The 15,885-nt window shown below is 38.7% G+C and overlaps 1 protein-coding gene across 2 annotated transcripts; it reads left to right on the top strand.

Annotated features, from left to right (window-relative positions):
- Positions 1-38: 38 nt before the first annotated feature.
- On the top strand, positions 39-11,373 carry LOC107268322 (flocculation protein FLO11). 2 transcript variants are annotated; one of them, XM_015740994.2, is made up of 11 exons: positions 39-1,035; positions 5,272-5,369; positions 5,524-5,670; positions 5,762-5,881; positions 5,952-6,102; positions 6,557-6,686; positions 6,762-6,915; positions 6,979-7,167; positions 7,248-7,367; positions 7,428-10,105; positions 11,234-11,373. In XM_015740994.2, exons 1-11 carry the CDS (start codon positions 579-581, stop codon positions 11,241-11,243), a joined length of 4,254 nt encoding a protein of 1,417 aa, XP_015596480.1. In that variant the 5' UTR covers positions 39-578; the 3' UTR covers positions 11,244-11,373. The 2 variants fall into 2 exon arrangements, with proteins under 2 accessions (XP_015596480.1, XP_015596481.1); XM_015740995.1 differs by lacking the exon at positions 11,234-11,373 and having other exon boundaries at positions 7,428-10,824.
- Positions 11,374-15,885: the final 4,512 nt, after the last annotated feature.

Raw genomic sequence — 15,885 nt, 5'->3', positions numbered from 1 at the left:
CCTTATTTTTTTCACTTGTATAATAGATGAATCTCATTCGGAGGGCTTTAACGCACTTATTGAAACCTTTAGTTTTCAAAAATCCGACACGGCCGCCCTTAAAGTGTCATTAACTGGGCCGTTTACTTAAATGAATTTTGTAATTTCGAGAAATCAGGCAGAAGTCATAGAAGCAAAACGGTAAAGAGAAGTAGTAGGAAAATCTGTTATAGTTCCTTGATTGTGTCGAAGATCGCGCAATCGGTCTGTTCGAGTGTCGCCCGAAGGACACATGAGAATGTGAAAAGTCGGTATTGCGCAAGGTACAATAAAAGTAATGCAAACGAAGCTTAAAGTATAACGGGCGCCTCCACTCGGTCGTCTCAGGTCGAACAGATGTTTGTCGTCGCCTTGGCTCGGGACGGCAACAAAGATGGCGTCGGCCAAGCTGAGTAGTAGTGGCCGTTTTTGATGGGCGGTTTGACAAGTGGCGGTATTCATTGCGTGAGAGAGCCAAGTGAAACTTGAACGTTCCCTGTGGAAGAAAAATTTGTAAAGAGCGCGAAAGACACCCTAGTAGTAAATATGCGAGCGGCTTCATGGAGAATATGAGCGAGGGAGTAAATAGCGAGATTTCGCCGCCGTCGACGACGACCACAACGACGACGACGACGACGACGACTACAATCACTACGACTACGGCGACTTTGGATAATGTCGAGGAAGATAAGGTCTCATCCTCTGCCTCATCTACGACGTCGGACGCGACGTTGACCTCTGTCCCTACGACATCGTCATCAGAAGGTGCAGCAACAGTAGAAACATCCGAGACAACGATCGCCTCACCGCCACCGCCGACGTCTACGTATACAGGACGACGTCCGCGATTTGGTACAGGCTTAGCACCGTCGTCTCCTTATGTTTGGATAGACGGCAAGCAGGTCAGGAGTGCCCTGGCATTTCGTAAAAAATGGCCGCCCAGGAGGGTCAGCTTTCCTTCAAACGACACTCACCTCGTCACTGGGTACCTGGAGCCAGCCAATCCCTGGGAACATGGTAAGTACACATCTGAGAACATTCCACTATGATTTGTATATTAAAGATTATATGGCATCTCCTGGATGCATTGACTCCAAGAGCCTCGGATGGGACTGGAATTCTCAGTTTTGTCTACATTGGAATTTTCATGGAGCAGCCAACAATTATTCACACAATCATGCACGCTGAAAATCAAGGTCAATCAGAATCTGATGCCATTGATGAACTTAACAGCAGATTCCCTTGATAGATATGCTGATACATTGTCACAGAATCGATGACTGAACGATCACTATTATCATTATGTATGTACATCCTTATATCCTTCCTAATCCATTAGCCAATGTCCACTGTGATGATTTAGATCCGCGTTGAAATGCTTTCATTACTCCACATATGTACAATGACTAATCTCCTCTTTCGATTGCTCTGTTGAAGCTCCATTAACCACAAACTATTTTGTGGCAGGGTTCAACCGATGTGCGGTAAGGCGATGGCACCAGGTCCGCTTCGTAGATTCAAGATCTAGAGAGCTCTACAGAGGCTCTAATGACTCTAGATACATTGTTATTGCTATTTATCCTTGGCCTGCCTTTAATTATTATTGTCTCTCTTTCAAGGTGCTTTTTTCTTCACTCTTTCTTTCTGTTTCTGACGTTATACTCAACAATTGTGCAAAATAATTATCTCTATTTTCCTGATTTCTTTTAAAATTCAAGCCCCCTTGAATTTCTTTCCATGCCTCTGGACATGAAATAATATCTTGAGTATTTAACATTCATTTTACATCATGCCAACAAGATTCGTTTGCATGAGACATTTGAAAAGCTCCTATCTATGGTCTATGGAATCTTTTGCTTATTTAACACGTCAATATCTGTCTTCATAGTAGTGTCAAGATTAGGATCATGTTGCCTCAGACATATATCTTTTAGCCGTCCTCTTCCATTTCTGTTCCATTCCTCATCGATCATCAAAGTACATATATCTGTGTGTATCCCAACAAAATATTCTTGAGAAGCCAATAGTACACTTAAAAAGGAATAAAACTGAAGAGAATCACTTGATAAAAATGTTATTCAATTCTCTTAATTGTTTTATAATAATAAAAAAAGACTGATCTCTATGCCAGTTACGCAAAAGATTAGATGATCTTAAAGATTACAAGTAGATATTGCCAAGACAACTCGACTAAGAATTTAAGAATTGTTTGATTAAACTAGAGCATAAATTGACCGTCTTGCCAGACAACCGGGCAGGAGTACTCGCTGTCATATGTATACTGTCACTCGGCTGTCAGGGTGTTTTTTTTAGAAGACCACTCTCTCGAAGAATGTCTGAAGATCACGCAATCGTTAACGTATACTAATTTTAAGTTTGACACCGTGTCAAAGTATATAACACCTTGGTACATTTTGCAATCGGTATCCTCGGCCGAGCTTCTATTTTCCTTATTCGTTTTCTCTATTTTATCTCATCTTTCCATAACGATACATATCCTAATTAAGGAAACACATAGATATGAATTATTTCCAAGATAATTCAGAAACCACCCGTTTTCAGATCAATTATCTGGATTTTATGTAAAGGTCAATCTAGAGGCACAAGGTCATTCAATTTACCACTTTTCAGGTTCTTTTCTTTCGAAAAAATCTTTTCTTATCTTAAAGAAAAAGATCTTACGACAATCTTATCTGTGATAAATATCAATTTCGTTCAACATTTTAACGAAGCTGAGGTGTCACACGTCAAAAGGTACATATCCTGCCTAATAATAGGATGTTTGCGCGAGAGCACTAAGCTCCTAAGGAAATACTGACTCATGTTAGAAAATTATTAATAGTTCCTCGTTGCGATCTTGCCAAAAGGTTGATTTTTCATGGCAACGTGGACACGCGCTTACGCTGAATGTCGCACGCTCATTAACCGAATGTTATATAATACACGCACTGCCGTACGTGTGTATATTGTGTGTATATATATATATATATATTTGTATTCAATAGCTTAGTGAGAGTAACGCATTCAGCGACTGTCATATTTCTCACTATATATTTATTCTGAAGTTTCAGGCTATCGAGTAGTAATATAGGTCCCAAGTGGATCCTTATCCGTCAATAACTATTTGGACGCTTTTATCAGTTTTGAAAAACAACCAGAAGATTAAACAATTTTACCCTGGATGATCCGATAGCCATAATCCGTACAACGATTGTATTTTGTTATCCGGCTCATGTGACTTTTTTAATCCAGATGTACCATTTTATAATTGTTACGTTAATGAGACAGGTGCGTTACATTTGACCTTGCCATAACTTTTTATCAGTGATTTACATTGTATTTAATTTAATTATTATTATCGTTTGCCTTGTCTTTAAGGTATCGCGCAGAAGTTCACCATTTATCCAGTCATTCAGTATTTATCTACTGCAGATCTTGCTCCATTCTCATTATATAACACTGCGGTGCATAGAGTTGCATATTATTTTTGCATATATTTAATGTAAAGAGATATTGATACAACATAATATGTGCTTACATAGCAGTGCAATGAAATGAGAGAGGAATAAGTGATTATTGCTTATTGCATCAGAGACTGTGGCAATATGTAGTTGACTATCGGGCACAGCTGTGCTGCAGTTTGGTAAACATGTATGACCTCTTCTTATCAGTGATTTTAATTTGATTGATTGAGTCTCTCTGGAGATAAGAGTACATGGTTTTATTCATGAGCGTTGTCGATCTACTAAGTCATTGTTTAATTATAGGATTGGATGGAAATGTAGACCTTGAGTGAGCTATAGAAAGAAATGAGGGATATTGTGAAAAATGGCTAATTTTCGTACTTCTTTTGGCCTGTCACAGATGTTAAGTCTGGTAAGTGGGTTTTTGCGACATCGAGCACGGAAAGCCGATTGATATTGTTCACATTTTGAATCTTCTTATCTAGCTAGTGCCGGGGATAGTGTATACCAGAAATAAAAATAAACACGTACTGATAACGGATCTGTATACGACTATAAAGTCCATTGACTGGGTGTGTTTGACGCTTTTGGTAAATAAAAGTAAAATAACTCTTATTCCATGGATTTCTTTAGGCAGCTGGAGAGTAAAGTTAACAGTGGTGATAACACCTGATAACTCTTTATTTAATACAATTCCTCAGGTATTTTTAAAAAAAACTTAGAATATGTCATCGACAATCCAATTTACGCTGGTTTAGAATTTTATTTCTGTCGAATAGAATTCATTGTACGATAGATAGATAGAATTCGTTTATTTAACCTTTTATTTTTAAAATAGGTATCTGTCTCGGTGTTCTTTTTCTTCCCTTTGAGTTCTGAGCATTACAGCGATCTATTGATGTATCCTGAATCTTCCTCTTAAGATAATGTATTTATTATGTTACCTGAACTGCTGCCACATTCGCGTCTCAGCTGATGCGCGGCCATTGGCCTCCCCTCTTTTTTCCGTCCTACCATCCGTCATTAGGTTTCTTTATTTTTCTCCCATTACTTTACTTTCAGTAACTAACTTATGCTGTCATTAACAATTTCGTCACCTTCACTCGTCGACTCTGATTTCGGCCTCGTCTGACCGTCAACTACGTCAGCTCGTCACCTCGCCTTTCTTCACTTTTAATGCCAAATTCTTCTAGCTGTTTTCGTCACTCCCAGATTCTTACTCATTATACTTTGCTATCCGTTTCTTTCTGTCTTTCTTTACTTACACCTTGTCAGTTTCCGAATCTTTTCATTATTATTTTCTCAGTTCCTCACTTTGATTCCTGACTTCAGACAGCACCATCTCGACGCCTTCTTCCTTTCTCACGTCTTCAATCAATGTCCTGTACAATAAATAATTATGTTCATAAGGTACTCTCTTTTTCAGAATATCGCGAGATTGTTACACAGTACTTTGCTACTTAATTGTAGTTATAAACGTAACCTACAATAATGTGCTACATTATTTTATATATGAATTTGATAAATTATCACGGAGACGAGTGTGTCTCTTGGCCGGCGCTTTTTATATATGTATTGCCTTTGGAAATACACGAGTTTTATCTGACAGGAGAGTAGTGTTTCAGTCACCCATCCCAATGTCTTTTCAGGATTAATAAAGAGAGAGAGAGAAAAAAGAGAAAGTTATGAGAGAGAAAAGGGAGAGAGGGAGAACGAGATGTTTGTTCTTCAATTAAATAAATGTCTTTGCCATTGATTCCTCATCAAAGTATCCAAATCTCTTTTTCAGCGGAGAACGTGAGCCGCGAGGACTTGATATCAACGTACAAGAAGTCCTGCTTAAGGCACAACACGGATCCTCTAGAAAGCGTTATAAAGCAGTTACAGGTAACGTTACTTTTGGTTGAGAGTGAAAGAGAGACGAGTGAATCCTCATCGTTAAGGAAGTCAGTGATTGCTACCATGAAAAGTGGAAGAATGAGAATGATTTCTGGTATCATGATGGTGTTGTTAAAAATTGGGAGTATCGATTGACTTTCAGAAATTGGACATCAATCAGGAACGTTGCCATGAGTTGAGTCTGAATGGAGAAACATTGGAGCAGAACCACTGCGAGCCACTGGAGGAAATTCTGAAAAGAGTTCAGTTCAACAAGATCGACCTCGAGGGCACGTCTCTGGACGATGAGGTATTTTATTAATTGGCATTGATCCAGTTTATGGGAATTCCAATGAGCTCATGATGATAGCCATTTATTACATTTAATTCTTTCTTGACAGAGCTCCGTAGCACTTTTCGATATGCTGGAATATTATGAGTCTGCTACGCATCTCAACATATCCTGCAATAAAAATATTGGTGTACGTGGTTGGCAGGCTTGTTCGCGTATGATTAAAAAGGTATGAATATCTAGAGTTAAGAAAGAATAATCATTGTAGTACTTTGATAACCATTTTGATTCTTCTTTAGACTCAGTGCTTGGAACAGCTTGAGGCTAAGAATGTCACTCTGAACGAGCAGCACATGCCTATACTCAGCCGTGCATTACGACTAGGATCACATCTGCATATTCTAAAGCTGGAAAATTGTGGACTGGCTGGAAAACCAATTGGCATGCTAGGTATTTGCCCTGGGTTTTTTTCTTTTTTAATTTATTCTTTTAATAAGACAGCAGATCTCTAATGTACTCTGAACTTGGATATACGTCTACTGCATTCTGAGACTCTTGACACGTAGCATATCTTAAAGGCGAACTGATTAACCGTTTTATAGTTTCCTTGATGCACGGATCCTTTGTTCCTCTTGCGCCAGCAAAGGCGTCCGGGAACGTTACGTAAGGTGCAGTACACGAGATGCATAGAGAAAATTTTCTCCTAACTAATGCCACTTACATAACTTGACACTTAGTCGCGTTATTGCACCATCGTTAAACCTCTTGATGTATTTTCAAGTGTCGTCCTATTATTATTCGAGACTGAACCGAATTGCCTTTATGTTTTAATAATCATTTCATAAAAATATGTTATTTTGCAAGCTATGCTTCGCGAGCTTATGCAACTTTACATTTTTACCAGCTGGTGCTCTCAAGTTCAACACCGGCGTTAAGGAACTTTATCTGGCTGACAATGATCTCGGGCATCAAGATGCCATGCAGTTGGGCACACTTTTACGAACAAACAATCATTTACAATTACTGGATGTTAGGTGAGTTCGATAACACGTGATGAAAATTTTTACAAACAATGAAATTATTAACATGTATTATTTTTTCATTTTCAGTAATAATAATATACAAGACGTAGGCATGGGACATATTACGGATGGCTTGATTGAACAGCTGAACGATGATAAGGATGGCAAAGGACTAGGTATCCTTGTACTCTGGAATAATCATTTAACTAAGAATTCCTCTCAACATTTCTCTAGGGTTATAGTGAGTATTTTATTTATCTTGATAAATCTTAATTAAGGTTCTAACAAATCTTTTCTGCAATAGGCAAGATCCAAGACGCTGGAGACTCTGAATATCGGTCAGAACATTCTTACGAATGAGATGCTCTTTATAATAAAGGATTCCCTGCAACAGAATCGCACGTTATTTCAATTGGGCATGCAGTCGACTCACCTAACTTGCGAGGGTGCCATTGCCCTGGCTGAAATAATCGAGGAGAACCGTGTCTTACAGGTTCGCCTATGATCTAAATAATTTTAGGACATAACCATCATGTTTGTATATATGTCACTGGTGATATACTTTTATTTCAGAGGATAGACTTGCGCGATAACGTCATTCAAAGTACTGGGCTTAAAGCACTTTCAACGGCTATGAAGATAAATCGCAATGTTACGCAGTTAGACCTGGACGACAAACCTCGTGTAAAAATTGTAAGTTTCACCGATACAGTATATTTGATCATAATGAAATTCATTTCGTGTAAATTTCAGGACATGATGCTACATCAATACCGGGACATGGTGGCCGAAATCAGGAGTTTCTGCACCAGGAACGAGGAGCCATGCTCAACGGATAACAGCACCGAGGACTCCGAGAGTCCACAGCATCGCAGCAGACTCTCCAGCGTGAACTCCCGTAAGATCTCGCTGACGTGTCAGACGTTGCCCCGATCTCCTCCGCCCATTCCGCCGATTCTGACAGAGGGAACGGGGCGTTCGTTACTTGAACCGAAGCGAACCAGTGGAGGTCGTCTTCGGTCCCCAGCTCCGAGTCCTGTCCCATCCCCAGTGGCCAGTCCTACACCCAGTCCTTCAAGGAGTCGCTTCGTAGTGTCCATTGTACCAGAAGCTTCATTGAGTTCAACTAACTCGTCAGCATCCTCATCGCCGATTACACCACCCTCGTTAGGATCATCCCCGACACGTTTCTTCCCTGCTGGATCATCCAGGTTCCGTGTCACTGTGGTAAAATTGGCTGATCCTGTCGCTAAACCGAAATCAGTCGTCGCCTCGACTAATGCTAACGTCACCGTGGGATTCAAGTACAAAGTGGACGATCCTGAACACCAAGAAGGTGATGACGATGTGTTCAAGGCTGAGGAGGATGTGTCCGAGACGGTACCGGTAGAAAAAGTCGTTCCGGATAGTACCAGTGATGTGACTGTTAGGGTTAGGAAGACTGGGGATAATCGTTGCGTAGTGAAGGATATTATAAATAATGAGACTGAGAAAAAGAACGAGAGTTCAAAAGTTAATTCAATTGAGCCTGAATGTTTACCGGAAATGCAGGAACCTCATGATAGCGATACTACTTGTCAGTCTCGTACAGGCAACCAAAGTGAGAGTCCTTCCGGCGACGTTAAGAACCCGGATGGCATCTTCAACGAGGCAAACTCCACGTCCAGAAAATCATCCCTTCAAAAGCACACGTCGAGTCTGGAGAAACTCCTTGGTTTGTTCCAGCATCCAGGAAGTCTCTTTTGCAACACAGGAGTCGATAAAGTAGACATGAAGAATACTCTTCAGGGCGGTGTAAACAGTATGGTGGCACTTGGTGATAAATTTCAGCAGTATCTTCGCGATGGTCGTGGTACTTCCGGCGGTAGGGAATCATCGCCGCAGCCCCCGCTTCAAAGATCCTCCTCGGACGCCAGTCAGCAGCCTATCAAACAGGACCCAGTGAAGTCGATGAGCGTGCCACAGCTGTCTAATATCCAAGCCCTGACCAATGTGTTCGCCTCATGTAAATTGGAACCGGACGGGAAGCTTCTTCAAGACGAGAAGGACTCTAATTGCAATGGGAATCTAATCTGCACCAGCCGTTCCAGTACGGATCAGAGTCCTTTCAGGAGGTTATCCGTCCTGGTTGATAATCAGAACAACGAAAACACAACCACCACCTGTCAAAGGCGGGAGGACGAGACAACAATCAGTAGGTTTAGTGATCATCATCAACATGCGTTACCTGAAAATGTGCAATCAAAAGAAACCGCCAGGTTGACGAGTGGCGACGAGTCGACCGCACCGACGGAAGTAACAGACTCCGATATTGTAAATAATAGTGTTACACTCGCGGATATCAAACCAACGAGCCTGTGCAGTGTGCCCAAGCTAATGGATATCCCGGAGTATTCAGTACTAGAGATAAGCGACGAGCAGAAAGTGACCGAAGAGGTCGTGGGTGAACCGGAAGTTATATGTGATAGCAGCCAGGCGGACAGTATTAATACACCTAGTGATAGGCATTCTTCTTCACCTTGTAAAATACCGCGTGATATACGGAACCTAGATAGTGTTGTAGATACATTAAAGAAGTGCGAAGTCACGGAGACCGTTTCTGATCATCACAAGGATGCTGATCTGGTAGAAACTGAATGCTCCGTGGCTCAAGTGCTAAATGATAGTTTTAAAGACGACGCCCTTAAGGCCGAGGAGAAGACTCAGGGCTCAGGATCCAATGTCCTCGAGGATGATTTTAAAACGAATATTCAAACCTCTACGAAGCTCGTCGATAAGGTAGAGGACATGGTGAAACCTGTAGTCTTCGAAAGGTCCGACACAGATGATCTTATATTCAATATGACGGATATCTCTGCGGATACGACCTTTCTGGAAGATGATCTCTCGTCCCCGGGTGGGAATCTCGGCGGAGTTCCTGAGGATAAGAAATCATCAACTGCCAATCTCTACATCGAGAAGTCTAAGGATGTTCATAGAAACAGTCATGACTCCGGAATTGAGGAGACGAATGCTTCAATATCCGAAGACGTACCTGTACCTGAGAGTCCAGCACAACCTAGGGAAAGCTTCCAGGAGAGTGTGGACTCAGGAATTGATTCCGAGTGTTCCTCAGTCGGTACCAGGATAGACTCTACCGCAGATTCACTAAAGGATCAGATGCTTGAACAAGGAGCTGATAAATCTTTATCCCAGGCTTCAGAACAGTCACCAGTCAAGAGTCTGAATCCTATAGAAGAGTCTAATTTCACCCTGGATCGCAAGACTTTAATTAAAACCGAGAGTCACACTCGGGTAGAGATAGTGAAAACCATGGTGGTAACTAGTGTATGCACTATAGCCGAGAATAAGGTGTCCGACGTGGAAGTCGATCCAGAGGAACAGCTCAGTACAAAGGTCAGGGACAGCGAGAAGTCCGCTTGTACCAAGAGGTGAGTAATTCGCCTCAGTAAGGAACAGAAAATGAAAAAGAAGTCTAATTTCGCGCATATAAATTTTTCTAAATGCCTTCTCCGCCATCTTATTGTTTTTTTTGTTATTTATCTCTTGAAAAGTATAAAGCGTCTTAATATCTGCGTTTTAAAAGCTTGCATGAATATAATTTATACACTGAACTGTTGGGAATGGCCTCGCCAGCGAGCATGTACATACAGTCTGTGAATATTTCTCACACGCTAAAGAGAGGCTTTCTCACTGTAAAATAAATATACATATTAAAATGAAAACTAGATAGCAGAAAATAATAATCGATCAAATGATTGCGGCTCTATATGCCTAATCCAATTAATAATAGCCATCGCTTAGCGCTTCTTCTTAATGATAACTTCTTGTCAGGAAGATAAAGGAAAAAAAACCGCCATCCTTACTTCTACTCAGAAAGGGATTGCTATGTAATGTTGAGAAGAAAAAAAAAGAATAGGAAAAATAATTTAATGTACGTGGATTGACACAAGCAAGATATACATAGATACTTGTTCCAATAGACACTATGCCTATTGGATCTCTGACCGTTTTGTATTTATATAAAGCGCACAATTAACATTATTTTAAATCTTTGATACCTGGAGACATTTTATTATTCTTTATCTTTTTCTTTCTTTCTGTATACGGTTGTTATATAATAAATGTGCCTTTGAGCGCCTCAACTTTATATTTGCGTTTCTCTCTCTCTCTTTATTATGCTTTGCTATGCTTCATCCATATCTTCATCAGATACTGCACGAACGTCAAACTATATTTGAATGTCGCTGTATGTACTTTGCAAAATAACTCTCTACCTTACTATTTCTTATTCATTAGCTCTCTTTTACTTATTCTCTTTCACGCTCACAACTTGCAACTAATGCCAAAATAATATCTCTGCCTTCCATTAAAAACAATATTTTCAATCTAGTAACTTTATACTAGCTGTACATAAATATCCAAATTTCAAGTAGTGAATGATTTGTGTAGTAGTGGTAGTAGCAGTAGTATCAATAGTAGTAGCAATTATATAAAAATTAAAAAATATTGAGATTAACAAGAAACCTGAAGGATTACGGATCTGTGAAATTTCGCAGTCCCGAATGATGTCAACGGGGAAGCAGACGAGGATGAAGAGGACGAAGAAGAAGAAGAAGAGGAGGAAGATACGGACGTCCACACGAACCTGGACGATCTCGAGGATCTTGATCTGGAGGATATGAAGAGGCAGTTAGAACCGATGTATCGTCGCTACATGAAATGGCGAATTTGAAGATGGATATATTTTCCACAAGCAAGATAAAGATGGTTGACACTATACACAACTATTTAAGCATAAGTTTAAACGTCAGATTAGAAAGTTTATGGATAATTCACAAAAGCATCGCGTTGTCAGCCTTCCCGTTGTAAATCGAATAATCTAGAATTAATCGGTATAAGTAATTACACGTCTTTCTCACGGAACACATAATAATTCAAATGAATAATTTTGGATTTGTATAATTGTACTCCGAGGTCCTCATACGTTTTTCATTATATTCTCTTCTTTTTCTTTATCCTCTTAGTCTATATCAGTAACGACCCCATTCGCGGTCATGAACTTTTAATACAATCTTTTCCATCGAAAAATCATACATATTTATTTATTTTCGACCACGCGTTGCCGAAATTATATATCTATATATACATATATATATGTATACACATCTATCGCATAATAACGCAGTACCTACAGTCTCACATGTTAAACGAGAATGAACGGAGGCAATATAATTTTGAAAAAAAAAAAAAAAAACAATGTCAAATTCGTATCTCGTTTTTCAGTGGGACTTTTTTTCTCGCCCCTCGTCTCAACGAAACTACTGGGAACAATTATGTTAATTGGTTTCCGCATTCTGTACCGCATTGCGTATTTAGATTTTTTTTTTCACGTTGGTACTCGAGCACGCGAGTTGCTCCCAGCGTCTGCGGAATACGATACACGCGTGTTGGGTACATTTTGAAATTTACTGCGAGCATGGTTATATTACACTCTTTGTACGTAGGTAAGCAGGGACATAAGCATGATTGGTAGCGCTGCCAGTGAATTTCGAGATGTAGTCATAATTTAAGAGAAAAAGAAAAACGAAAACAAAACCGTCTTTAGGGATTGTACATGTGACCGTTATTAAAGCGAGGTGACACAAAACATTTGCAGGGTCGTTATTCGTGTATCTTATGTTACGCTTAAAGAAACTAGTAGTCCGTGCATACGATAGGAATAATGTTCTGACGTAATCGTCACGATAATAACAATTTTAAGTATAAATTAGTAGCTAGTACACGCGTCGCGAATACCGTGTCTTTGAATAACAGAGAGTAACAAATTCAGAAACATATATATATATATATCTTATACCGAGTTTCAAAAATGAATATAAAATTTGATGTAACGATTTCCAATACGTTTTCAGTTTCAATCGGATTCGAGTCTTGTTTGTCTGTTATTCGTTTCTTCCGAAGCGGAAGACATGGGAAGCATAATATTTTTGACATCCGGTACACTCGAAACGTTCTACGACGTCTCTTTAAATCGGAGGGATACTCGTTGCTGGATATACGTATCCAATTTATAAGATAAACGTATATATGTATATAATAAGAGCGATGTACTAAGATAACTTTAAAGTTACTTTGCTGTGTACTTTGGCGCTATGTGCACTCAGTGTCATTAATGCTTGGGACCTCTAAACCTATTTTTGTCTCTGTCCCACTCGTGTCATTTAAATGGACGAACTCAATCGATAAGTCCAGGCATTAATGACGCCGAGTGTACGAAGAAAAAGGAGGGCATGAAAAAGAAATTTTCTAGCGGTCAGATTTTCTTTTACAAGCGCTCGCAGCGCCGTCGCGTCTGCACCGTGAACTTAAATCGGATGGACGCGTCACGTACAAAGAGAAAGAAAAATGATGTATCGAACAAGCGAATGAACTTGGGAATCGTCTGGAATCATTTTAAAGGTACAGATTATTGAATTAATTGTAAATGTTACTGGGAGTTAATTTGACAAAAGAGAACATCCGGTTGTACCTTTAAAAAGAGATTTGACGTTTCCTGTCATTGCATTAACCATCCGCCTATCGACAACTAGCTCGATACTCGTGTTAGTACAAAGAGGGTATAGAATGATAATACATAATTATGAATTAAAAAAAAAAAAGAAGAAATTAATATTGTACTAAACAATGAGGTACATAATAGAAACTCAGTATCTGTCTGGTTCCACCTTATGGTAGCGCTTAGCGCTGGATGTGTTGCTGTTAATATTATCATTATATAATAATACAATGTGTGTGGATAACGTGCGTATGTGCTTTTGAGAGTGAAGTATATGTGGAGAAACGAAGAAAATGTATATATACACAAAGAGTCGATAGGAAGAGAAGCGAATGGAAAAATTATGTAATTAATAACAATGAGCGAGCAAAACATTGTAAATGTTTAAACCTCGTGGTTCTGGTATATCTATATGTATATTTAGATATATATACAATATATATATATACTGTATAGAACATATTTAATTGACGATTTGGTCAGGTAGATTCTTTGTGTAACGTTTTTATTTGACGCACGGCCGATTTCTTTTTTTCTAATTTTCTATATATGTATATATGAATGTGTGGTATGTGTGTGTGTATATATATATATATATATTTTGGACCATTTCTATTATTTTGTTCAAATTTAATTCGTCGATCAATCAATCACGTGATGCTAACTTTTAGTACAGTGACGGGCTGGCTACCGTTACTGTGTCGCGGTGCAACACTTTTTATGCGAATAATAACGAGGATGAGAGATATGAAGAAAAAAGGAGATACGGAAATTATTGAAAAAAGTAAAAATATATATATATATAATGGAAAACCCATCAAGGACCATCGAGGGAATTATGTAGTGTATAGGTATACGCGAGCGTGAGATTTATTGCAATTGGGATTTGCGTTGGACGAAAACCAAAAACAAAAAAGAGGAAAAAGACAGTTTTCGATTATTTCGAAATTTTCTATGAATCGGTGTATACTTAAAAAATTTTCATTGATAAGCAGAATATATGCGACTGAGCTGTAATTTTATTGCAAATGTCCAATTCGCACGTCAGACTGAATCCACGATTTTTCTAATTAATAATCAAATTTTTCTATGACTATTGCGACGTGTGCGTTTACCCATTATGTTTATTAATTGGGTCTTTTAAAAGAGAGAGAAAGAGAGAGACACGAACCGTTCCGTGTTCACTCACGGCAATAATCGAAATTTACTGCCTTGTTTTTCTCACATATTCGATTCTCTAATACCTAAACAAATTTTTAAAAAGGATGGCGTCACTTTCGTATACTTTTTACAATGGTGTGATTTGTGAGTTACTAAAAAGAATTTTTTGGCAATTAGTTAATAATTTACGAGAAAAAGAGAGAGAGAGAGAGGGTGTGTCTGAACGTGTAAGAGTGATTAAGAAAGAGAGAGAGAGAGAGAGAAGGAGAGTACCTCAAGACCATTTTGGGTCCTTATTATTATTACTACTACTACTACTACTCTATTATCACTATTGGCTCGGATTACATATCCGATAACTTAATTCTCATTGTTGTAAACTCGTACAATAGTACACCTCATGCGTACGTGTTTCCTACGAATGAAAGACACTTGTGAATTAGCCTTTTAGCAACCATGGCGCCATCTGGCGTACACCTAGTGAAACATAGGGATCTTTTTTGGTAGTTAAAAGGTTAAACGGAGCGCAGCGTAATGATAGTGAATTATTATGCGTATAAATGATACAAAAATTAGCAACAGCACGGTGACAGAGTGATGGGGGGAGGGATGGGAAGGGACAATTGGGATTAAATGAATCAAACGTGACGCATTTTGAATTAATGCACGCTAGCGCCCACTTGGCCATTCCTCCTCTCCTCTGTATATATTATTTTTTCAGTATTTTGTTGATAATGCTTAAGAGAGTTTATATAGATGTTATTAACGTATTTCAGAGTGATTTATTTGTACATAAAATATTTGTGGAGAACGTACGAAGCCACGTGGCGGTGTGAGGGGGATAACATATATTTGAGCGAGGAGGAACCGGATGGGCACTGACAAAATCCTGTTTTTTTGTTTTTAATATAATGAAAAATTTAATCCATACGGAATGACTTCGGAAACAACGTTTGATGTTGATTGGTATTATATACATTTTTTCTCGTCTTCTTAACTCTTCGTGATATGTTTTATCTTTATTCTGCCAAAAAATTTTCCTTAATTTTCGAATCCCGCGTCATGTACTTACCGATAACTGTGTATATGTATATTTTTTTTCTTTTGACAGCATTCTTAAGAGGTTTTCTATTATTATTATCATTACTATTGCTACCACAATTATCGTTTATGATTATTATTAATTATTCTTAATTTCGTTATTCATATCGAGAGGCCCAATTAATGCCAGCACTCTTTTCAATCTTATTGTCGCGATCGGGAAATACTTAAATATGAAAATAGAAGGAGTAATATAATAAATGAAATTGACTTACGTTTCACGTACGTCGTGGTGTCGTTGTTTTTGTATTTCGTGGTTTTTTTCTTTTGGTTTCGCTCGTCTTGTCGATAAATGAAAAAAAAAATGTAGTACAATTAATCGCGAGACAGAGCGAAAAGAAAATAAGGGAAAAGCGAACGATGAATAATTTATATTTAATGATCTCTTAT

The sequence above is a fragment of the Cephus cinctus genome, unplaced genomic scaffold, assembly GCF_000341935.2.
Source record: "Cephus cinctus unplaced genomic scaffold, Ccin1 Ccin1_scaffold0515, whole genome shotgun sequence".
Classification (NCBI taxonomy): domain Eukaryota; kingdom Metazoa; phylum Arthropoda; class Insecta; order Hymenoptera; family Cephidae; genus Cephus; species Cephus cinctus.
Note: the sequence above shows the minus strand (reverse complement) of the source record. Positions and strands in the feature narration are given on the sequence as shown.

Bases quoted from the DNA above. Each gene is read 5' to 3' on its own strand.
- LOC107268322 (XM_015740994.2), top strand. From the start codon at position 579: ATGGAGAATATGAGCGAGGGAGTAAATAGCGAGATTTCGCCGCCGTCG. The intron at 7,168-7,247 runs GTTCGCCTATGA...CTTTTATTTCAG, and splicing joins AGGAGAACCGTGTCTTACAG to AGGATAGACTTGCGCGATAA. The intron at 7,368-7,427 runs GTAAGTTTCACC...TGTAAATTTCAG, and splicing joins ACAAACCTCGTGTAAAAATT to GACATGATGCTACATCAATA.